This window comes from Spea bombifrons, chromosome 2 (assembly GCF_027358695.1).
Source record: "Spea bombifrons isolate aSpeBom1 chromosome 2, aSpeBom1.2.pri, whole genome shotgun sequence".
In the NCBI taxonomy this organism is placed as follows: Eukaryota; Metazoa; Chordata; class Amphibia; order Anura; family Pelobatidae; genus Spea; species Spea bombifrons.
This window is the reverse complement of record NC_071088.1, coordinates 101,861,745-101,878,776: the sequence shown is the minus strand read 5'-3', so window position 1 is coordinate 101,878,776 and position 17,032 is coordinate 101,861,745. Positions and strand designations below refer to the sequence as shown.

The 17,032-nt window shown below is 38.5% G+C and overlaps 1 protein-coding gene across 1 annotated transcript in view; it reads right to left on the bottom strand.

Moving 5' to 3' along the window:
* Positions 1-17,032, bottom strand: part of MYCBP2 (MYC binding protein 2) — a 90,923-nt gene that overhangs the window by 21,961 nt on the left and 51,930 nt on the right. Inside the window, exons 40-56 of the mRNA XM_053455388.1 lie at positions 16,461-16,561; positions 16,076-16,291; positions 15,736-15,958; positions 15,082-15,200; positions 14,693-14,780; positions 14,234-14,283; positions 13,559-13,731; positions 13,320-13,464; positions 12,634-12,843; positions 11,964-12,019; positions 10,806-10,921; positions 10,514-10,611; positions 9,696-9,812; positions 8,951-9,091; positions 3,642-3,866; positions 2,826-2,958; positions 2,271-2,396 (exon numbers count right to left, since the gene is read on the bottom strand). Of these exons, the coding sequence (XP_053311363.1) occupies positions 2,271-2,396; positions 2,826-2,958; positions 3,642-3,866; positions 8,951-9,091; positions 9,696-9,812; positions 10,514-10,611; positions 10,806-10,921; positions 11,964-12,019; positions 12,634-12,843; positions 13,320-13,464; positions 13,559-13,731; positions 14,234-14,283; positions 14,693-14,780; positions 15,082-15,200; positions 15,736-15,958; positions 16,076-16,291; positions 16,461-16,561 (2,337 nt within the window). The remainder of the gene's footprint in view (positions 1-2,270; positions 2,397-2,825; positions 2,959-3,641; positions 3,867-8,950; positions 9,092-9,695; positions 9,813-10,513; positions 10,612-10,805; positions 10,922-11,963; positions 12,020-12,633; positions 12,844-13,319; positions 13,465-13,558; positions 13,732-14,233; positions 14,284-14,692; positions 14,781-15,081; positions 15,201-15,735; positions 15,959-16,075; positions 16,292-16,460; positions 16,562-17,032) is intronic.

Below are 17,032 nucleotides of genomic sequence, written 5' to 3'. Positions count from 1 at the left end.
TGGGCACACAAAATAAATTAAAGAGGGGGCTCAATAATAACAAAGCATTCAGACAAGCAATAAGGGGAACAAAATTAGAGAAGTAAAATAGCCTGTGTAATGTGCAAATCTATACTGCTGGAAGAATTATTCCATCTCTTTTAAAGCATTGGAATAACTTACTAAGGAAGGAGAAGATGTAAGAAAAAAAGTGTTGCTATATAGGCATTTAATATAAGGGGCAATAATGCCTCCATCTGGTATAATTTTTTTGTAGATACATGTATTCTGGAATGTATGGTCCAACAAGATCATCAAATGGTAATTGGTTTTGGCAGAAAGTAGCAATGAGAAACAAAGTATGTAACCAAATGAATATTAATACAGAAGCCTATATACCTATAGCAATGGAAGGTTACTCCAATTGACCAAACAAATTGAAAGCACCTCATCGCAAGTAGATAGGACATCTGTCCAAGCCCAACCATCTGGAGCGAGTGCTCACTTGATCGGATAAGAACAGGCAATTTACTACATAAAAAGGACTTGTACGATGCAGAGTGAAAATGGGACTCAACATCCTTTTTTATAGGAGGAACATACCCATTAGCAGTCATTTTTAATATAATTTTTTTCCTCTGGATAATTGCTCAACAAATTGCATTAATAAAAAAAATCTACTTTACAGATGGGGTATACATAAGTGCCTATAGCTATGCAAAGGAGTTGCGATTTGCCTTTATAGAAAGTCTTTATAAGGACCATTTGGTTCTTTTTTTGGTTTAGAATTTGTGTTTCTATAGCTCTTTCATTTTTCTCAAAGGCCATTCAGATCACAGCCAACTACACTGTTAAATACATACAGACATATGCCAAGTAAGCAAAATCTTCATAAAGACACATTGGGTGCCACCTGGTGAGTCGCTGATCTATGTCAAAAATCTTTGAAAAAGCAAAGAAAGTGAGATCAGAGCTTCAACAGCAAGGGCAGCTCTTTCTGTAGACAAAATACAATATGACCAAAACGAGTAATATTTTGGTACACGGTACACAACACATTTGCATGCACAACGTTTTCCATGACACTGTGACACACACACACAGCTACTAAACAGGAGCTTGAAGAAAGAGCTGTATACTTAATACAGTATGAGCACCGGAATTCATTATTACTGAGAAAATTCCCATAGCGTGTTTATAGAATACTTATTTGTCCTTATTTAATTGGACAAGGAACCTGCTGCAACATTTGTAATGTTGCGCAAAGTCAAATAAGCAATCAAAAACATTTACACCAAGTGTTCCAAAGTGATGAGGCAAAACTTTGAGAACACATGTTCTTAAGACCACAAGCTGTCAGTAATAGTAATACAGCTCAAAGTGTAAAGTACAGTGGATTTTAACAAAACATCATCTATACATTGTGCTGCTAAGAGTACAGTAAAATTCTATCCCTGTTGGGTTATTCAATAACCGGAGAAATGGATGCCGTGCAAGCTGATGAGAGACAAAAAGTAAACTGTTCCCTGAGAGAGTCCAATAGCCTCTCTCCAGACCTCATTGGCACGGAAGAATGGAAAGGACTCCACCAGACCAGCAAACTGTAGGTATGTATATCACACGTTAGTGAGTTCAAAAACAGACAGTACGTATACAATTGTAATACCAACTTTAAAGGTTGGTGAGCCACTGTACTACAAAAGATAACACGCACACTGTACAGTCCATGATGATGAATTGGTTGGTCATTCTTTAAAGGTGTGGTTGCCTTCTTAGAGACTATCATGCGATGTAAATAAGCCCATGGAATGGTGAATTTACAAGTGAAGTAAACTGATCTCTGCATCATAGTAGCAGAATAATTTCTATTAAACTTGCTTTTCATAGACTCAGAACAAACTAAAGTTCCTAATAGATTGTAAGATCACCAGAATAGGGCCTCCGTCTTCTATACCAGTATGTCTTGATGTGTTAATCTTACCGTCCCATATATTGGCAATTTGATGTTAATTTGTACTGTGCCACTATTGTTATATCGCTACGAAATCTGCTGGTGCTCTATGAATAAATGTAATAACAGTCCAAGCACTAGTTAGAGATGAGTAAAAGCTAGAAATTGTCGAAGCGAACCACATTTTCCCAATAATCTTATTACAAATATGTTAGAATCTGCAAGATAGCACTTGAAAATAAACAAACACATTGTATCAAACTGCGCTAAAGGGTAATAAATCTAAAAATTACTTGAAGGTGGTTATCGCAGGAGAATTTTAAGACACCAAGAAATATACCTTTGTTATTTCCAAGACCATAATCAAAGCCTGGCATCATGTTGCCACTTGTGCTACGACAAAATATTGGCAAGGAGAAAGGGCTTGGAGGTGGAGTCTGCGAGCCTTGATCCAAACCGGCTTGCTCTGTGGACAAAACAAAATGGTCAGATTTGTATAAAAGACATAAGAGGAAACTTAAGAAAATAGGTCTATTATAACATGTATCAGATATCAATAGATCTCTCTATTGTAGCATCTTACATTAACAGAAGGACACGTTGCAGTAAAGCCGGGATATCAAACTTAAGGGCTGCAAACACACTAGGGCAGGTGTGTCCAACCTGCGGCCCTCCAGCTGCTGCTGGACTACATCTTCCATATTTCTCTGCTAGCCCCTTTGCTGAAAGAACATTATGGGAGATGTAGTCCTGCAGCAGCAGGAGGGCCACAGGTTGGACACCCCTCCACTAGGGTTTGTGCATATCCCTGCTTTAACACAGGAGGATCAATCTAAATAATTGAAATTGGCGGTCCCACAGGAAATTACTTAAGAGTTAAATTATGGTAACTTGCCATCCTCGTGTCGGAGGTACTGATTGCCACCAGGATCTCTGGCCAGGGACCAAGCCTCGCCTTCATCATTCTCACAAAACTCTACCATGCTGTTCTTGTCCAGCTGAACCCATGTACCTTCAGAACTGACCACCTGGTGCAGAGACAAACCAAAAGATTTATGGACATCCCAAATCTAGAGCCATATCAGTTGGTGAAGGTTAATGTGGCATGCTACCGTTATTCATAAAATGTGCTCATTGCAGTGAGAATCGCGTTTGAAATGAAAGCAGAATCGCAAACGGTTAAACAAGGCAAGTAAAGAAATCCTTTAAAATATCAGAAATTTCAGAGAGCCTTCAAATTTAAGACAGCCAGCGTAAGACAATCCAAGTGACAGCAAGCTTAGCCAAAAAACTATTCAGCTTTCACCAGTTCCACAAGTCGATTAAGAAATAGCATGACACACTACACCCTGAAGCAAATTTGCAAAGAAATACCAAAACATCACAAAGATTTTATTTAAAAGATCATTCTGCAAAGAGCAAAGTTAATTGAAGAGCCTTTAATCCCGGAAATCTAAAATGCAGTAAAGTCAAATACCGACGGCAGCAGATCCATACATCGTAGAAGTATAATCCCCAAGACCTTACGATCTTTACAAACGAAAACGAACACTTAAGGCTTATTTAGAACACTCCAAACCTCGGCACAATATGCAACCAATAAGATCAGCGCAAACCGAAAGCTAGGGTAGATGAGGTTTTCCTGCTTTAGTATTTGCATGACATTAGCGATTTCAATTAAGTCATGAACCCTAGCTACAAGAGTCCATACCTCGCCCACGGCCTTGACTTTGTTTCCCAGTACTAACATTCCAATTGGGATACCTCTAAGGTTTGGGCAGCTTCTGATGTTGTGACCGGAGGGGCCGGTCTTCACTACCTTGTATAAGCCAGGCCCGCCCCTGAGTACAGGGACTTCATGCTCTCTCATGGTTATTTCTTGGGCGCAACGAGCATTGAAATCGTTGAAAAAATCCTCAGAATTGGATACTGGCTCCTAGAAAAGAAAAAACAAAACAAGACAATGGTCATATCGTTGCGTGGACCTGAAGGTAAATAAAACACAGAAAGCCTCACAGACCATACATCTTAAATACAGCATTAGCCAGATGACGGTGATGGAAATAAAATTAGACACATAATTTAAACGAGGTGGCAAGCAGGTTTGCCAAATAACATTGCTTCAAAAAACATCTGAAAACAAAAAAAAACTGAAAACTGATGAATAACCAGAGTTTCACAAATTAAATTTCTACAGCAATATCACTAGCACTGCCATCACATACATATTTGTGTGCTGGTAGAGATTCAGTTACAAGTCGAGACATCTGCGCATGACACCAAGGCTTAAAGACAGCGTGTTGATGTAATCATGGCAATTAGGCAATAAAAGATATACACCAATAGCAGATAAATACTTCTAAAGCAGATTTTTTATGGCATTCGATATTAAAATGTGTACAACGATACACAGAGATGTTACAAAATACACCAAACCAAATGATCAAGCATAATAAAGCACAAATCTAAATCCTCAATAACCGCACACCATGGGTCACTACACAGTCTTGAAGAGACTAAATAAGGAAACAGTTAATGGTTCACTGGTCACTCTCTCTTCATTAAATACATGCTAACATTATACCAATGTGAATATATATATCTATATATAAATATACACACATACACTACACAAAGGCTTTAGTCGAATATGAAAAAGTGCTTTCAAATATAGACATGTTAAAAGTTAAAATGATCATTTAACAAAATCCAAAGTGAGTGAACAAAAGAATACAGCCTTCAAACCCGCTTCGATTCTTCTAGATACACTCAGCAGGGAGGATGTTCCAAACATTTTGGAGAAGCCCAGTTATTCTGTGGATTTATGCTGCCCGAGTTGCTTCTCTCTCTTCATGTAATCCCAGACAGACTTGATGTTGACTTCCAAGACTACTCCTCCTTTACGCTTTAGATGGTTAATGATTTTGGATGTATGTTTGGGGTCGGTGTCATGCCACAGAATAAATTTTGGGCCGATCAGATGTCTCCCTGGTGGTACTACATGATCTTTAAGTATCTGCCTGTACATCCCATCATTGAGACCATGAATTCTTACCAAATGCCCAACTCCATTTGCAGTAATGCAGCCTCAAACTTGCAAAGAACCTCCACCATGCTTCATTTTTACCCATGTTACTCATTCTTGTACCGCTCCCAGCCCTTCAGTAAACAAACAACTGCCTTCTACAGCCACATATTTAAAGTTCTGACCCATCAGTCCAGAGCACCTGCTGCCATTTTTTTCCACCCCAGTTCCGATGTTTTTGTGAATAGCTGAGTCACTTGATCTTGTTTCCATGTAGGAGCTATGGCTTTTTGGCCCAAGGCCTTCCCATGAAGGCCACTTCTGACCAGACTTCTTTGGACAGTAGATGGGCGTACCAGGGTCCAACGGTTTTGTGCCAATGCTGAGCATCTTCAGATTGCAAAGGGAAGCAAACATGATGTGTCTTCCACCTGTTGCACTAAAGGTCCAATCACTGCATCCATGACCCCTAACACTGCTTACATTTTTTGAGCTGCTTCTTCTTCTTAAAAAAAAAAAACAAAAAACCTGGACAGTAGATCTGGAATCCCCTGTCTACCTGTATAACTCCTTTCTGTCTTGTTGATGTGCTTAGTCTTGACATGGTGTATGAATTTTCACATTAACCTGCCTTCAGCAATATTATCTTGTTAGCGAGTCTGGCTGTTCCTCATCCAGTTTTATTCATTCTACAAAGCGGTTTCTGTTTATGATTGTGTTTTAATCTACATATAAATTGGTGATCATTAGCAGCTGTTTGGTACAACTGTTTAATACACCTAATATATGTCTACAAAATATCTGGCTATTGATTTGACTTAGATTTTCCTTCTGTTCTCTCACTTTGTATTTTGTTAAGATGAAAATAGACTGTTAACATGTATTTTTAAAGCATTTTTTCACATCTGCCTAAAACATTTACTCCGTGTGCGCAGATAGATAGATAGATGAGAGAGCGAGCGAGAGAGCGAGAGAGCGAGACACACACACACACGTTTTTGGACAAAAGTACTGGGACACAGCTCAACTGAATTCAGACGTTTCAAATATACCCAATTGCCACAGGTGAACAAAAACAAGCGCCTAGCCACACAGTCTGTATTTACAAACATTTATGAAAAACTGATCGCGCTGTGATAGGATGCCAACTTTGCAATAAGTCAGTTTTAGGAATATCTAGTAGGGATGAGATTTCACAGTCAACTGTAAGCGGTATTATTGAAATGTAGAAGCTGAAGAGTTCCAAATAGAGCCCTGCGTGGGACTGTTCTTTTAATCCCGCTCCCGCCACACATGTGGTCCCCTCCCGCCACAGGGGCTGTTTTTCAGGGGTTTGGGCCCCTTACTTCCAGTGAAGGAAAATCCTAATGCTTCAGCATACCAAGACATTTTGGACAACTCTATGCTTAAAACTTTGAGGGAAAAGTTTGGGGAAGGTCCTTCTCTATTCCAGTATGACTGTGCCCCAGTGCACCAAGCAAGGTCCATAAAGACATGGTTGGATGAGTTTGGTGTGAAAGAACTTGACTGGCCCACACAGACCTGACCTCAACCCCACCTTGAACGCCTTTGGGGTGAACTGGAACGGAGATTACAAGCCAGGCCTTCTCGTTCAACATCAGTGCCTGACCTCACAGATGCGCTACTGGTTGAATGGGCACATATTCCTACATAAAAATGTTGTGGAAAACCTTCCCAGAAGAGTGGAAGCTGTTATAGCTGCGAAGGGGGACCAACTACATATTAATGTCTATGTATTTAGAATGCAATGTCAAAAGTCCCTGTTGGTATACTGGTCAGGCGTCCCAATACTTTTGTCCGTATGTATGTATGTATGCATGTATGTATGTTATATACACACACACACACACACTTCCACTCACCATCCATGGATGATTTACACAACTAGAATATACAGCAATAGACCATGATCATGAAAAATCTCCATTGACTTCTGCTAAAATCACCTTTAATTTATAAACCCTGTGCTTTAGAAATCTCCCATGACCACTCAAATTAACAGGTTTTCCAGACTTTTTGTTGTAGCATACATTTAAAGTGGATGTCATCAACAAAGCTTTTTGTTGACAGAATTATTTCAAATTCCTTCCTCTGCCTGGTTTAAATTTGGAGTCTACTGTACTTTAGAGGCAAATTCCAAACCTATTACAAGATACGGCTTTTCTCTTCTTTGTTTGTTTTTTACATTCATGTACATTGAATACACTGGTGATAAAACAATAAAAATTGGAGCAGTGTCAAATTTCCTTAATCCTGTGTTCCACTTTTTTCTGACATGCAGGACTGGTTATGCAGCAATTAATAGCCTGATGTTGGGTCTAATAACGTTTGCACATTTGAACTTCTCAGTTTGCCATTTTAAAAAATATTCATTGATTTCATATCACTGGACCTTTGATTACAGTGCACCTATTCCTCCTGGAGAAAGTTGGAACCAATTTTATAGACCACACGGTAGGAAGGGAAGCAGGAAAGGCGACAGCAGATACAAAAGAACTCACCTGGGTGTAAAAAGCTTTGGATGTCCAAGAAAAAAAGTCCATATCCCTGGCTCCTTGGCTAGCATAAAATATATTCTGAGCAATAAAGTTTAAGAAAGAAATGAACAGATAAAAAGCAAAGAGGGATAGCAAGGTGCACAGAGTTTGACAAAAAAGTAAACATATTTACATATGTGAACGCCACTGTAGCAGACAGTGATGCCTTATGTGAGGATTGCTTAACGTGCAGAGTGAGTATCGCATTTTGTGCTCGGTAAAATCAGCTTCAGACATCCAAAGTTTGGAATGGATGTAGTGTGTCATGCCATTTACAGAAGAATAAAAAAACACATGAATATTACAAAAAATAAAATAAAATAAACACGATCCACTGCAGTATACTGAACCATTACAATGTGTTAAGATCAGATCATAAGAATACACCATGCACTTACCAGAGGGCTATTGAGAATATCTACTGATACTTGTTACAATAATAAATTGTATCATAACTAGAATTTGCTTTATGTCGTAGGGTAATTTGGAAGACCCTTACCATAGATTTTAACTTAAATAGTTATAAACAATCAAGACAAATCACAAAAGTAACAATGGATATTTAAGATATTTTGGTTTTGAATTGTATGCTATGCAGAGAAGCATTGAGCCTCTGTTACAAAACCATGTTTGCTGCGCTAAACTTTGTTAAGAACCTTCACAAAGAACCTGGGCCTGGGGGGGGGGCAGCTAACGCAGAGCCACTTCTTAGACACAAAACTGCAGATAAATGGCATTTATTTAGCCTAAGATACATTATACCTAATCAAAGCATGCAGTTCATATGAAACTAGAATTTCTCCAGGAACTAAAAAAAAAAATGACCTGCGACTCTTTAAAACAATCAAATTACATGTTCATTAGAATAACATGTCGCAGATAAAGCAAGAAAGGGGATGTTATCCCACACTGTGTGTTGAGTAACGTGCACATGAATGAATGCTGACTCATTTGTTACATTACCATCACAGCAACTTTTAGAACACCTTGAACTGAACGGCAGCGTTAATTTTTTAAAGGCGTACTGTCCATGTCTTTGCCTAGGAACAGCATCTAGCGCACATGATGTGGACTGCAACATTGCATGGGTGAATATATTTAACTCAAGCTCTCCAGCTCAGATATGGAGAGAAACTGGAGCTTGCATGGATGCTATTTTGTACACAATTAAGTCCTACAACGGTATAACAGGAGCCCATCTATTTGATAAATATGTCCGAATGATGTTTTGTATACTGGAGGATCTGTGCACCATTTAAGATACTAAGTGAAATCCTTTGAACCAGTTATGCTTACTAACTCTCCATAGAGGCAACTTTTATACATAAAACACAAAGTAAAAACATCAACTGGGGCATTTTTTTTAAATATATTTAACCACAGCTGTACATCTAACCACATGGCTGTGCATAAGGTTTACGGGCGCCTTTTACTTACATCAACAGGAGCCAGCAAACTCTTGCCAAGATGTTGATTAAATGAGAGGCACCAGGCTTCATTGTAACCATTCATGTTAGGAACATACTTCTTTATTGTCTCATCATTCAGTCTTAGCCATACACCATCATCATTGTGGATCTAGATGGGAAACAAGCAACAATAGCGAGCCATGCTCTCCTGTAACTGCTCCACGGCCAGCGAGGACTACATGGCCTGCTGAAGAGCCATAGGTAGATGTGACGCAAAGCTGTGGGGTCAAGCATGCAACACTGGAGATACAGGTGTGTGTGTGTGTGACGGGGGTAATTATTATAACACTATAGACAACAAGCTGAGAATGTGAAAGATGCAAGCAAACTTCTCAGGTGTTGCACAGGGCAGTGAACATGCTAAAAATTGCGGGGATTTAGCCGTGGGAACAAAAGGCAATGTCCCATTATCTACAAGACTCAATTACACTAGTTTAGGGATTATATCGAATTTTAACATAGCATACAAGAAATATATCTACACATTTGCAACTATTCAGTAGGCCAACCTTTAAGTAGCCTTTGATGTATTCAGGATTAAGAAGCAGCTAAAATGTTCTAGGATTTGTGATAATTCCACAATAAGCATAATCAGTTATTTGGACATTTATTTATTTATCTTTACTACTGAATTCTGAAGGCGAAGGAAAACGCAAGGTCTGAATCACCAATAGCATTTTCTAAAACCTTAAATGAACCGGCTAAGGAATTACCTCATCAACAAAAGCGATGGTCCCATTGACTTTCACTATGCCTATCTGCTCACTCTGAAGGGAGGGGTGGCTACGTATACGGAGCCCTGCACTGTCCTTGGCCACAAATTTGCGAACCTATGAAGCAAAAGGTAGACAGAGAGGAGAGAAAACCTAACATAAGCGAAAGAGCACAACACAGAAGAACGCAATGATTAGGACTAGATATATCAAGGTTCAGAAAAAGCTACAGGTTGTTGCTAGTTTCCCAACTCACTGAAATCGCATAATGACATTACGGATATCCAAAGGAGATTGGAAATGCAAGTGGAATGCGTGTTGCATCACTATTTCAGAATAATTATGGGCAAGAACATATAACACTGGTAAGTATTAAATAAAAGGCTAGACGACCCTGTAGATTTACAGGTTTCATTCGTTACACAAGCAGCATTATTATAAAGCAACATTTATTTCACTTTATAAGAGACTACGGTGCCAACTTAAACTGTGCTACTGAACAAGACCATTTATCAACATCTTCACGTGCAAATTTGTAGAACTTCCGTTGCAAGCAGAATGCATGAAATATTACGGAAAAAAGTACACGTTTATTCACATATTCTTATTTTCAAGAGGGAAATAAAAACGAAGTGAGAATTTACAGAGATACATCCACCAGAAGTCAAGCCCCAAGCTAGAGAACGCGCAATATTCAGAAATGCTCAACAAATTCACATATATTAGCCGAAATCACCAACAGTGGGAAACAAAAACGGCACGACTAAGCTCTTTGACTCAACATACTTGGTCCACGTGGTATAGAGCAGGCCACTAACCTTGCTTGGCTGAGGTTCTGCTTTAGGTTTAATCAGTTGGGTTCCTGGTGGTATCATCCCTTTGGGTGGGTCTTTCACTCTGACTTCTAGACCAGCATCTGTACCACACAAACATATCCCCAAGTCACAAAACTGCATAACATGATTAAACAATCTAATCTAACCGCAGAATAGTAAACATAAAACAGAATAAAGAATGCGGCTTATTTGAATACTTGGTTGACCTTTTGGATTACTAGCTGCATCATAGTTCTTGTAAATATAGTTGAAATAATAAAACAAAGTACTGTACCAATCTCTATCCCGTCTATGGTAACATGTATGGTGTAAAGTCCAACAGCTCCAGGAGTCCAGTTTGCACAGTAGGTACCGTCATTGTTAACTCTGATTAACATGTTTTCACTGGGCCTTTGATGAAACAAGAGTCTTTGTGAGCTTATACAAAAAGTACAAAGTACTGGTCTAAAGCCAGCCTTGGTTTATTAAACACAAATACAAAATATTAACTTAATTGATTTTTCTGGTATTTTTACAGTTGTATAAAGATTTGTCATTATTCTTGGGGGAATGCTTTTTCGATTGCGTTAAACAGATGGATCAGCAACAACTTTGTATATTGCGTGGAGCAGCATTTTTATGAGAAGGAAGAGTAAAATACATCCAATTGTTTTTGCAACAAACGGAAAAGTTAGAAAGTCAGTGTGACAGAATGAGCTGTCATACAGGGGCCCAAGGTACTCAGAGATGGCTCCAGCCTGGCTGCCAAACAGGCAGGAACTCCATTGTTAAACTAATCCCATTAACAGGATGGCTACCAGGGGGATATTCAGTAGCTAAAGGGGATTAAAGGTTGGGTTGTCTACCTGTTTATCAATGTTAATTTATGTTAATGAAGTTCTGTGGCTATATCAGTCTATGTTTTACAACAATAAACTGTTCATTCCTGCTGTACTCAGTTCAAGGTAGTTGTGTGTCTACTTATTGGGTACACATAGCAGGGTTCCAAGGTGCGCATGCTGACTGGTGCTGGAAGTGATTCCCGGGGACAACAGGAGGATACATGTGGGTGATTTCTGGGAGTTACTACAGCTCTCTTGGTGAACCCGTTACAGTCAGATTGCATACTGATTATCAACCAATAAACTTAATTCAATGCAGTTCTTTAAAAAGTAGGAACTGACAAAAAGTGCAAAAAATTATGTGCATTCATCATGAACCCGAAATATTAAAATATGAATTTTAAGGATGGAGAGCATAAAAACCAACAGAACATCGTTTACAATGTAGAAATAAACTTCTACTTTTGGTTCAAGCCACGCAAAAACCATTACATGAATACTTTTATTCATATATAGATACTAATACTCAATATTATCTGCTAGCGCTTTATAAACAAAATACAATGTAATGTAAAATACATAAAAAAAGTTCCCCCACTGAGTAATCTTACCTTTTAGGCATTGGCGAGGCATACCGGAGTTCTTCAAATGAATAGCTTTCATAGGCCTGCATAGGACAGAGAGGTCTTTTATGTTTTCAAAAACGGATCAATGTTCCCCTTTTTGTACTTGTGAGAGGGTAACAATAGATGCAGTAGAAACAAAGGTGATCACAGAGGACAAATATATATTTTTCTTGTATTTTGGATGCATGTGTGGAGGAGCAGTCCACAATTCCAAGCATAACAATTTAGTTTTGTTATGGATGATGAACGGGTGGATGCAGTTGTGTGGATGGGAGCACTCAGGATTTTTTTTTTTAATGGACCATGGACTCTCTTAAAGACAAATGTTACCCCTAGAAATGTTAGCCACTTTTCCCTTTGTAAATATTGCCCAAGTAGGCGTGTGTATATACACACAAACATAAATATTAATGTATTCATTGGAGCATACTGGTACTAAAATGACCACATTTGGGTTTTACTGCAGAGTTAATACTCTAACCATCTACAACTGAATCTATTCCTATAAATAGCAAAGCCAACTGAGTTGGCTTTGTTTTTTTTTTTTTACCAACAATATACATTAATAATATACATTAATAATATATATATATATATATATATATATATATATATATATATATATATATATATATTTTTTTTTTTACAAAATTACCTTCATCATTGTAATTGCAATATAACGAGCCTCCTTCACTATCATTGGTTCATAGGACGACTCTAATTTGGGTGAAGGAAGGCCACCAAAAGTCAAATCAGTGCCTGAAGTAGCTGAAGAAGGGCTGCCTGGTATGTGTGGAAGCTTTTTCACCTGTTCTTGCTGCAAGGATGTCTTTTTTTGCGATACAGGCACAGCTTTGACTTCCACCTGTCAGCAAAAAAAGTATTGTTATCTAGAAAGTATTCATAATTCCGGGAGCAGACATTAGAACAAATTGTTACACTGCATTAAAATAATCTTAATCTAGGTTTCAAATTCTCATGTCCTAATGGCCCGAGTGGGTAGAGGTTAATGTTGACTGACCAGAGAATCATAGAGCAAGACCTTACTATGAAGGATGTAAACACATGGTAGAGGTCTAGGCAGGACATCTATTAAAGGTCCAAGCACACTAGTTTGCTGATGTGCCTTGGCAAAGAATCTTTCCTTCTTGGTTTATCAGCTTCACCTTAAGGCAGAGCTTTTGAAGATATTGTTAGGTCGGTCCTCCCGGGAGACCAAAACATAGATTATTCATAGTTTAGCACATGGTGCATTTGTTTATGCCCCCATGTTTAGAAACTATGTTTTCTCAATAAATATATATCAAATGACCAGCTCTGCATTTGAGTTATGCAAAATACCTTCATGTTGGGAACATGAACTACATCTCCATACTGATCCTTTGTCTGCACAGTTATGGTAGTCGGCCAACCGCATCTGATGTCATCTTTATTAAGAATGAGTGATGTCTTCTGCGGATCAGCATAAGAATCTGGCTGAAGCCACCTGGAGCCACAAGGTAAAAAATTATATTTATAGATATTTAGATTACATATGCACATATATTAACACATCCGTATCCAGCACGAGGATACTGCACCTTGCCAGTCGCCCTCCGCTGGATCCAGGCACACAGGTGATGAAGTCTTCTAGAAAGGACTGCTCATTGCTTTGCATTTGCAGGGGAAGGTTTCCCTCCAGGGCCTCCAGGATAGTTGGTGAATGAGACAGAGCTAATCCCTTCCCCAGGATTCCTGAATGGGTTTTACACACCTGTTGAAAATCAAGACATCTTAAACTCAAAGCAGATTTTTTTTTTTTTTTTTTAAATGGGTTTCTGTTCCTGTAAACAACTCAATACTTTGTAACTAATACAGGCCAAATAATATTGGCAAATATTATAATTCAGTGTTGCTAGAAGATATTCCTACATCTAAAGTGTTATTATTCCAAGTAAAGTGACAAATCAAGTAGTGATGTCAAATGTAGCAAACAGAACCAAATTCATACTGAACTGTAGAACAAGTAATTCCAGAGCAAAGAGCCAATTGTGGTGCAATCAACAAGAAAACTAATAATTTCCAGTAAGAATATCCTAACAATTTAATTAAACTACTCATTACAACTGCATAAAAGGGCACTTCAACCACTTTGTTACACATCCTGGGTATAAGGATATCCTGAATACATGACAGGCCAATGTTCAGGGAAGATTCGAGGTGTCACACTAAACTAGACAGATCTAGTAAGAGTATTTCCATCAGGCCAATGTTACCTGCAATGCCGCTTCTTCAACAATTTCTAGGTCTTCCTCCAATTCACTGCCTGTTAAACGCAGATAGGGAAACAGGTCGCTTAGAAGAAGTTGACAGATTCATGCCAGCAGAATCAACTTGAGACAAATGGAACACACAACGGAGCAGTGCCAAAAGTAAAAATAATTGAAACGTTTCTCTGCTACAACATGCAATCAAAAGGAAAGATTATGAAGCCCCTATGCCTTCTTAAATTGTAAGAAGATTAATTTTTGGTGCAGATAAAGTCATATTCATTAGTCATGTATTATAAAGGCTGACTAAAGATTTCAAGATTTAATACCTAATGGCTATACAAATTTACTTTTGATGTTAACGCTAGCCACGGTCAAGAGACATAAGACTGTATTAATAATATACGTTACAAAGTGAAAGAGGCTTATCCCTAAAACCATAATGGGTCAATTCACTTGTCTTACCAATAGGTAAAGCCAAATCCTTTTTCATCAGGGCAGCTGCACACACGCCACCCAGGTTGGCCAGCTCCTTCTCTAGCTGAATGATTCCCTGGAACAAAGAGACGCTCCATTAGACACTGTTCCTTAAGCGGATTCTCACCTTAACGCTATGTAGGACGTTACAGCACAAGGTTTTTCTACTTGTAAAAATAACCTGCATAGGCTAAAGACAACCAGTTTACAGGCGGTTATAAATAAATAAAGAACACACAGACCAGCTAGAAACTACATGACGTTTTTGTATGTTTTATTAAACACTACCCGTTAAAACCATGGAGGGCTGCGTGTGCCAACGCAACATCCGACTAACCCCTCTGCAAAACAGAAAAGGCTTTGCATGAGACACTAACCTCATCGACTCCCGGACTAAATTCATATCCAATGGTAAAGCACTTGAAGCCGTAAAAACAGGCTTTATCATCCTTGACATAGTCTGAAGCAGTTTCAAGGGAAAACAAAGCCTCATTTCCTGAAAAGAAAACCAAATTATTCACCAGAACGCCTGCACAGGTACATAGTTGGTGGAATCACCTACTGCATAGAGTCATGACAAGTTTTTTTTGTCCATTTAGTTCATAAAAAGCTACATTTTTACCCTTCTACATTAAATGTGCAGACCATTTGTTTGAACATTTTAGACTGCCATACCAGTGGATTCTAGGTGACACAAGCTCTTATTCTGTATAATCAATGTGTTCTTTAAAAAAAGTATTTAGTTCAATCGAAACAAATGCCTCAATGCCCTACGAACGTCCCGTTAGAAAGCAGAGCGACAAAGGGAGACTAAACTTAACACACAGAGCAGGAACTGCAATGGTTAAAAAATGCTGCTGTGCCTTTAAGGTAATGTTTTGCTAAAAATAATATCATAAAAGCTAATCATTAATAAACTGTTGAATTCAGAGGAATCTAGATTAGAAATCTGTATCCAAAATAGCGAATTTTAAATGTCAGCGACATGCATTATAGCTAACGCACATGCTTCTGAAAACATTAAACCTTACCTGGCAATATTAAGACAGATGTCGGCCAACCGGAGGAGCCTGAAAATTTCTTTAGCTCAACCCATGAATTAAGGCTTTCATAAATTGGAAGCTTTGGTCCAAAACCTGAGGCGTGTGCATTCCTGCCCGGGATCATTAGGCGCAAGACATCTTCAGGCTGAGCAGTGCCACATTGTGGGTCAAACTCCACCGACATCCATCGAACACATTCAGGAAGGGACACCTGGAAGGATTACAAGTGCATTTAGGGATACAGGTATAAAGTTATTAACTTGGTTCCTCACTCAATGGCATGCAAAAAAACAAAAATCATTTAACAGCGTGATCATGACCATGTTACCTTATACTGCATTATGCTGGCTGGTTTGTATGGGTGCTCACTTTCCACAACTGCATAGTGACTGGAGGTAGTACATGCAGAGAGCTGTTCTGGTTGATTGCCGGTCGTACTGTCGGTGGATTGATTAGGATTGAAGACCGGAGGGGCATACTTTTGATTTAGAATAGCTACCGAAGGAAGCAGCTGTTGCACAAGGCCAAAGACTTCAACAGCGGCCTAAATAAAGAGATAAAATTGTTGCATAGAACAAAAAAAATTATAATTTAATACGTAACAAAGAACGAGACACAAAACAATATTACGTTAAAATTACATTCCAGGGTATCACTGAGCATAGACACATGAAGTAAACTGCATTATAACACTCAGGGGTATTGTTCCATACCTTTGGAATTGCGGCTGCTACTGGTCCTATATAGGCTATTAGAAGAGGGAGCAGCATGGAAAATAAACTTGACGAAGTGAGGAGTTCTGGAATGTCTTCAGCTGCCATGGAACATAATGAGAAGCATTTACAATGCAGAATCATTTAGACGTCAAACACAAAGGTCTACTTTAATAATATAAAAAGAACTCATAATCACACTTTTCCTTGCCTATTTTAAAGCAGCCTATGAATATACATATAAACACCAACATAACAGAATGAGGGGCAAGGATTTCCCTATGGGAAATATAATATTCCTTGCAGCTGTACGATGAGAAACCAACGATGCCTGTTATATTATATTTATATATACATACACTTGGTTGTTAAGTTATATATAGACTGCTCCATGGAAAACAGTGTAATTTTTCAAATATGCTGTAAAGGAGACAAGTCAGAAGATGGCGTTGTCATACCACATTGGTTGGAATTGGCTAGAGATGTTGCAAACCGTGTAAGTTTTAGGTTTTTCAATTTGTATGATTAACAACCCGAAGAGAATCCACATTTTTAGAGGAAATTGATATTTA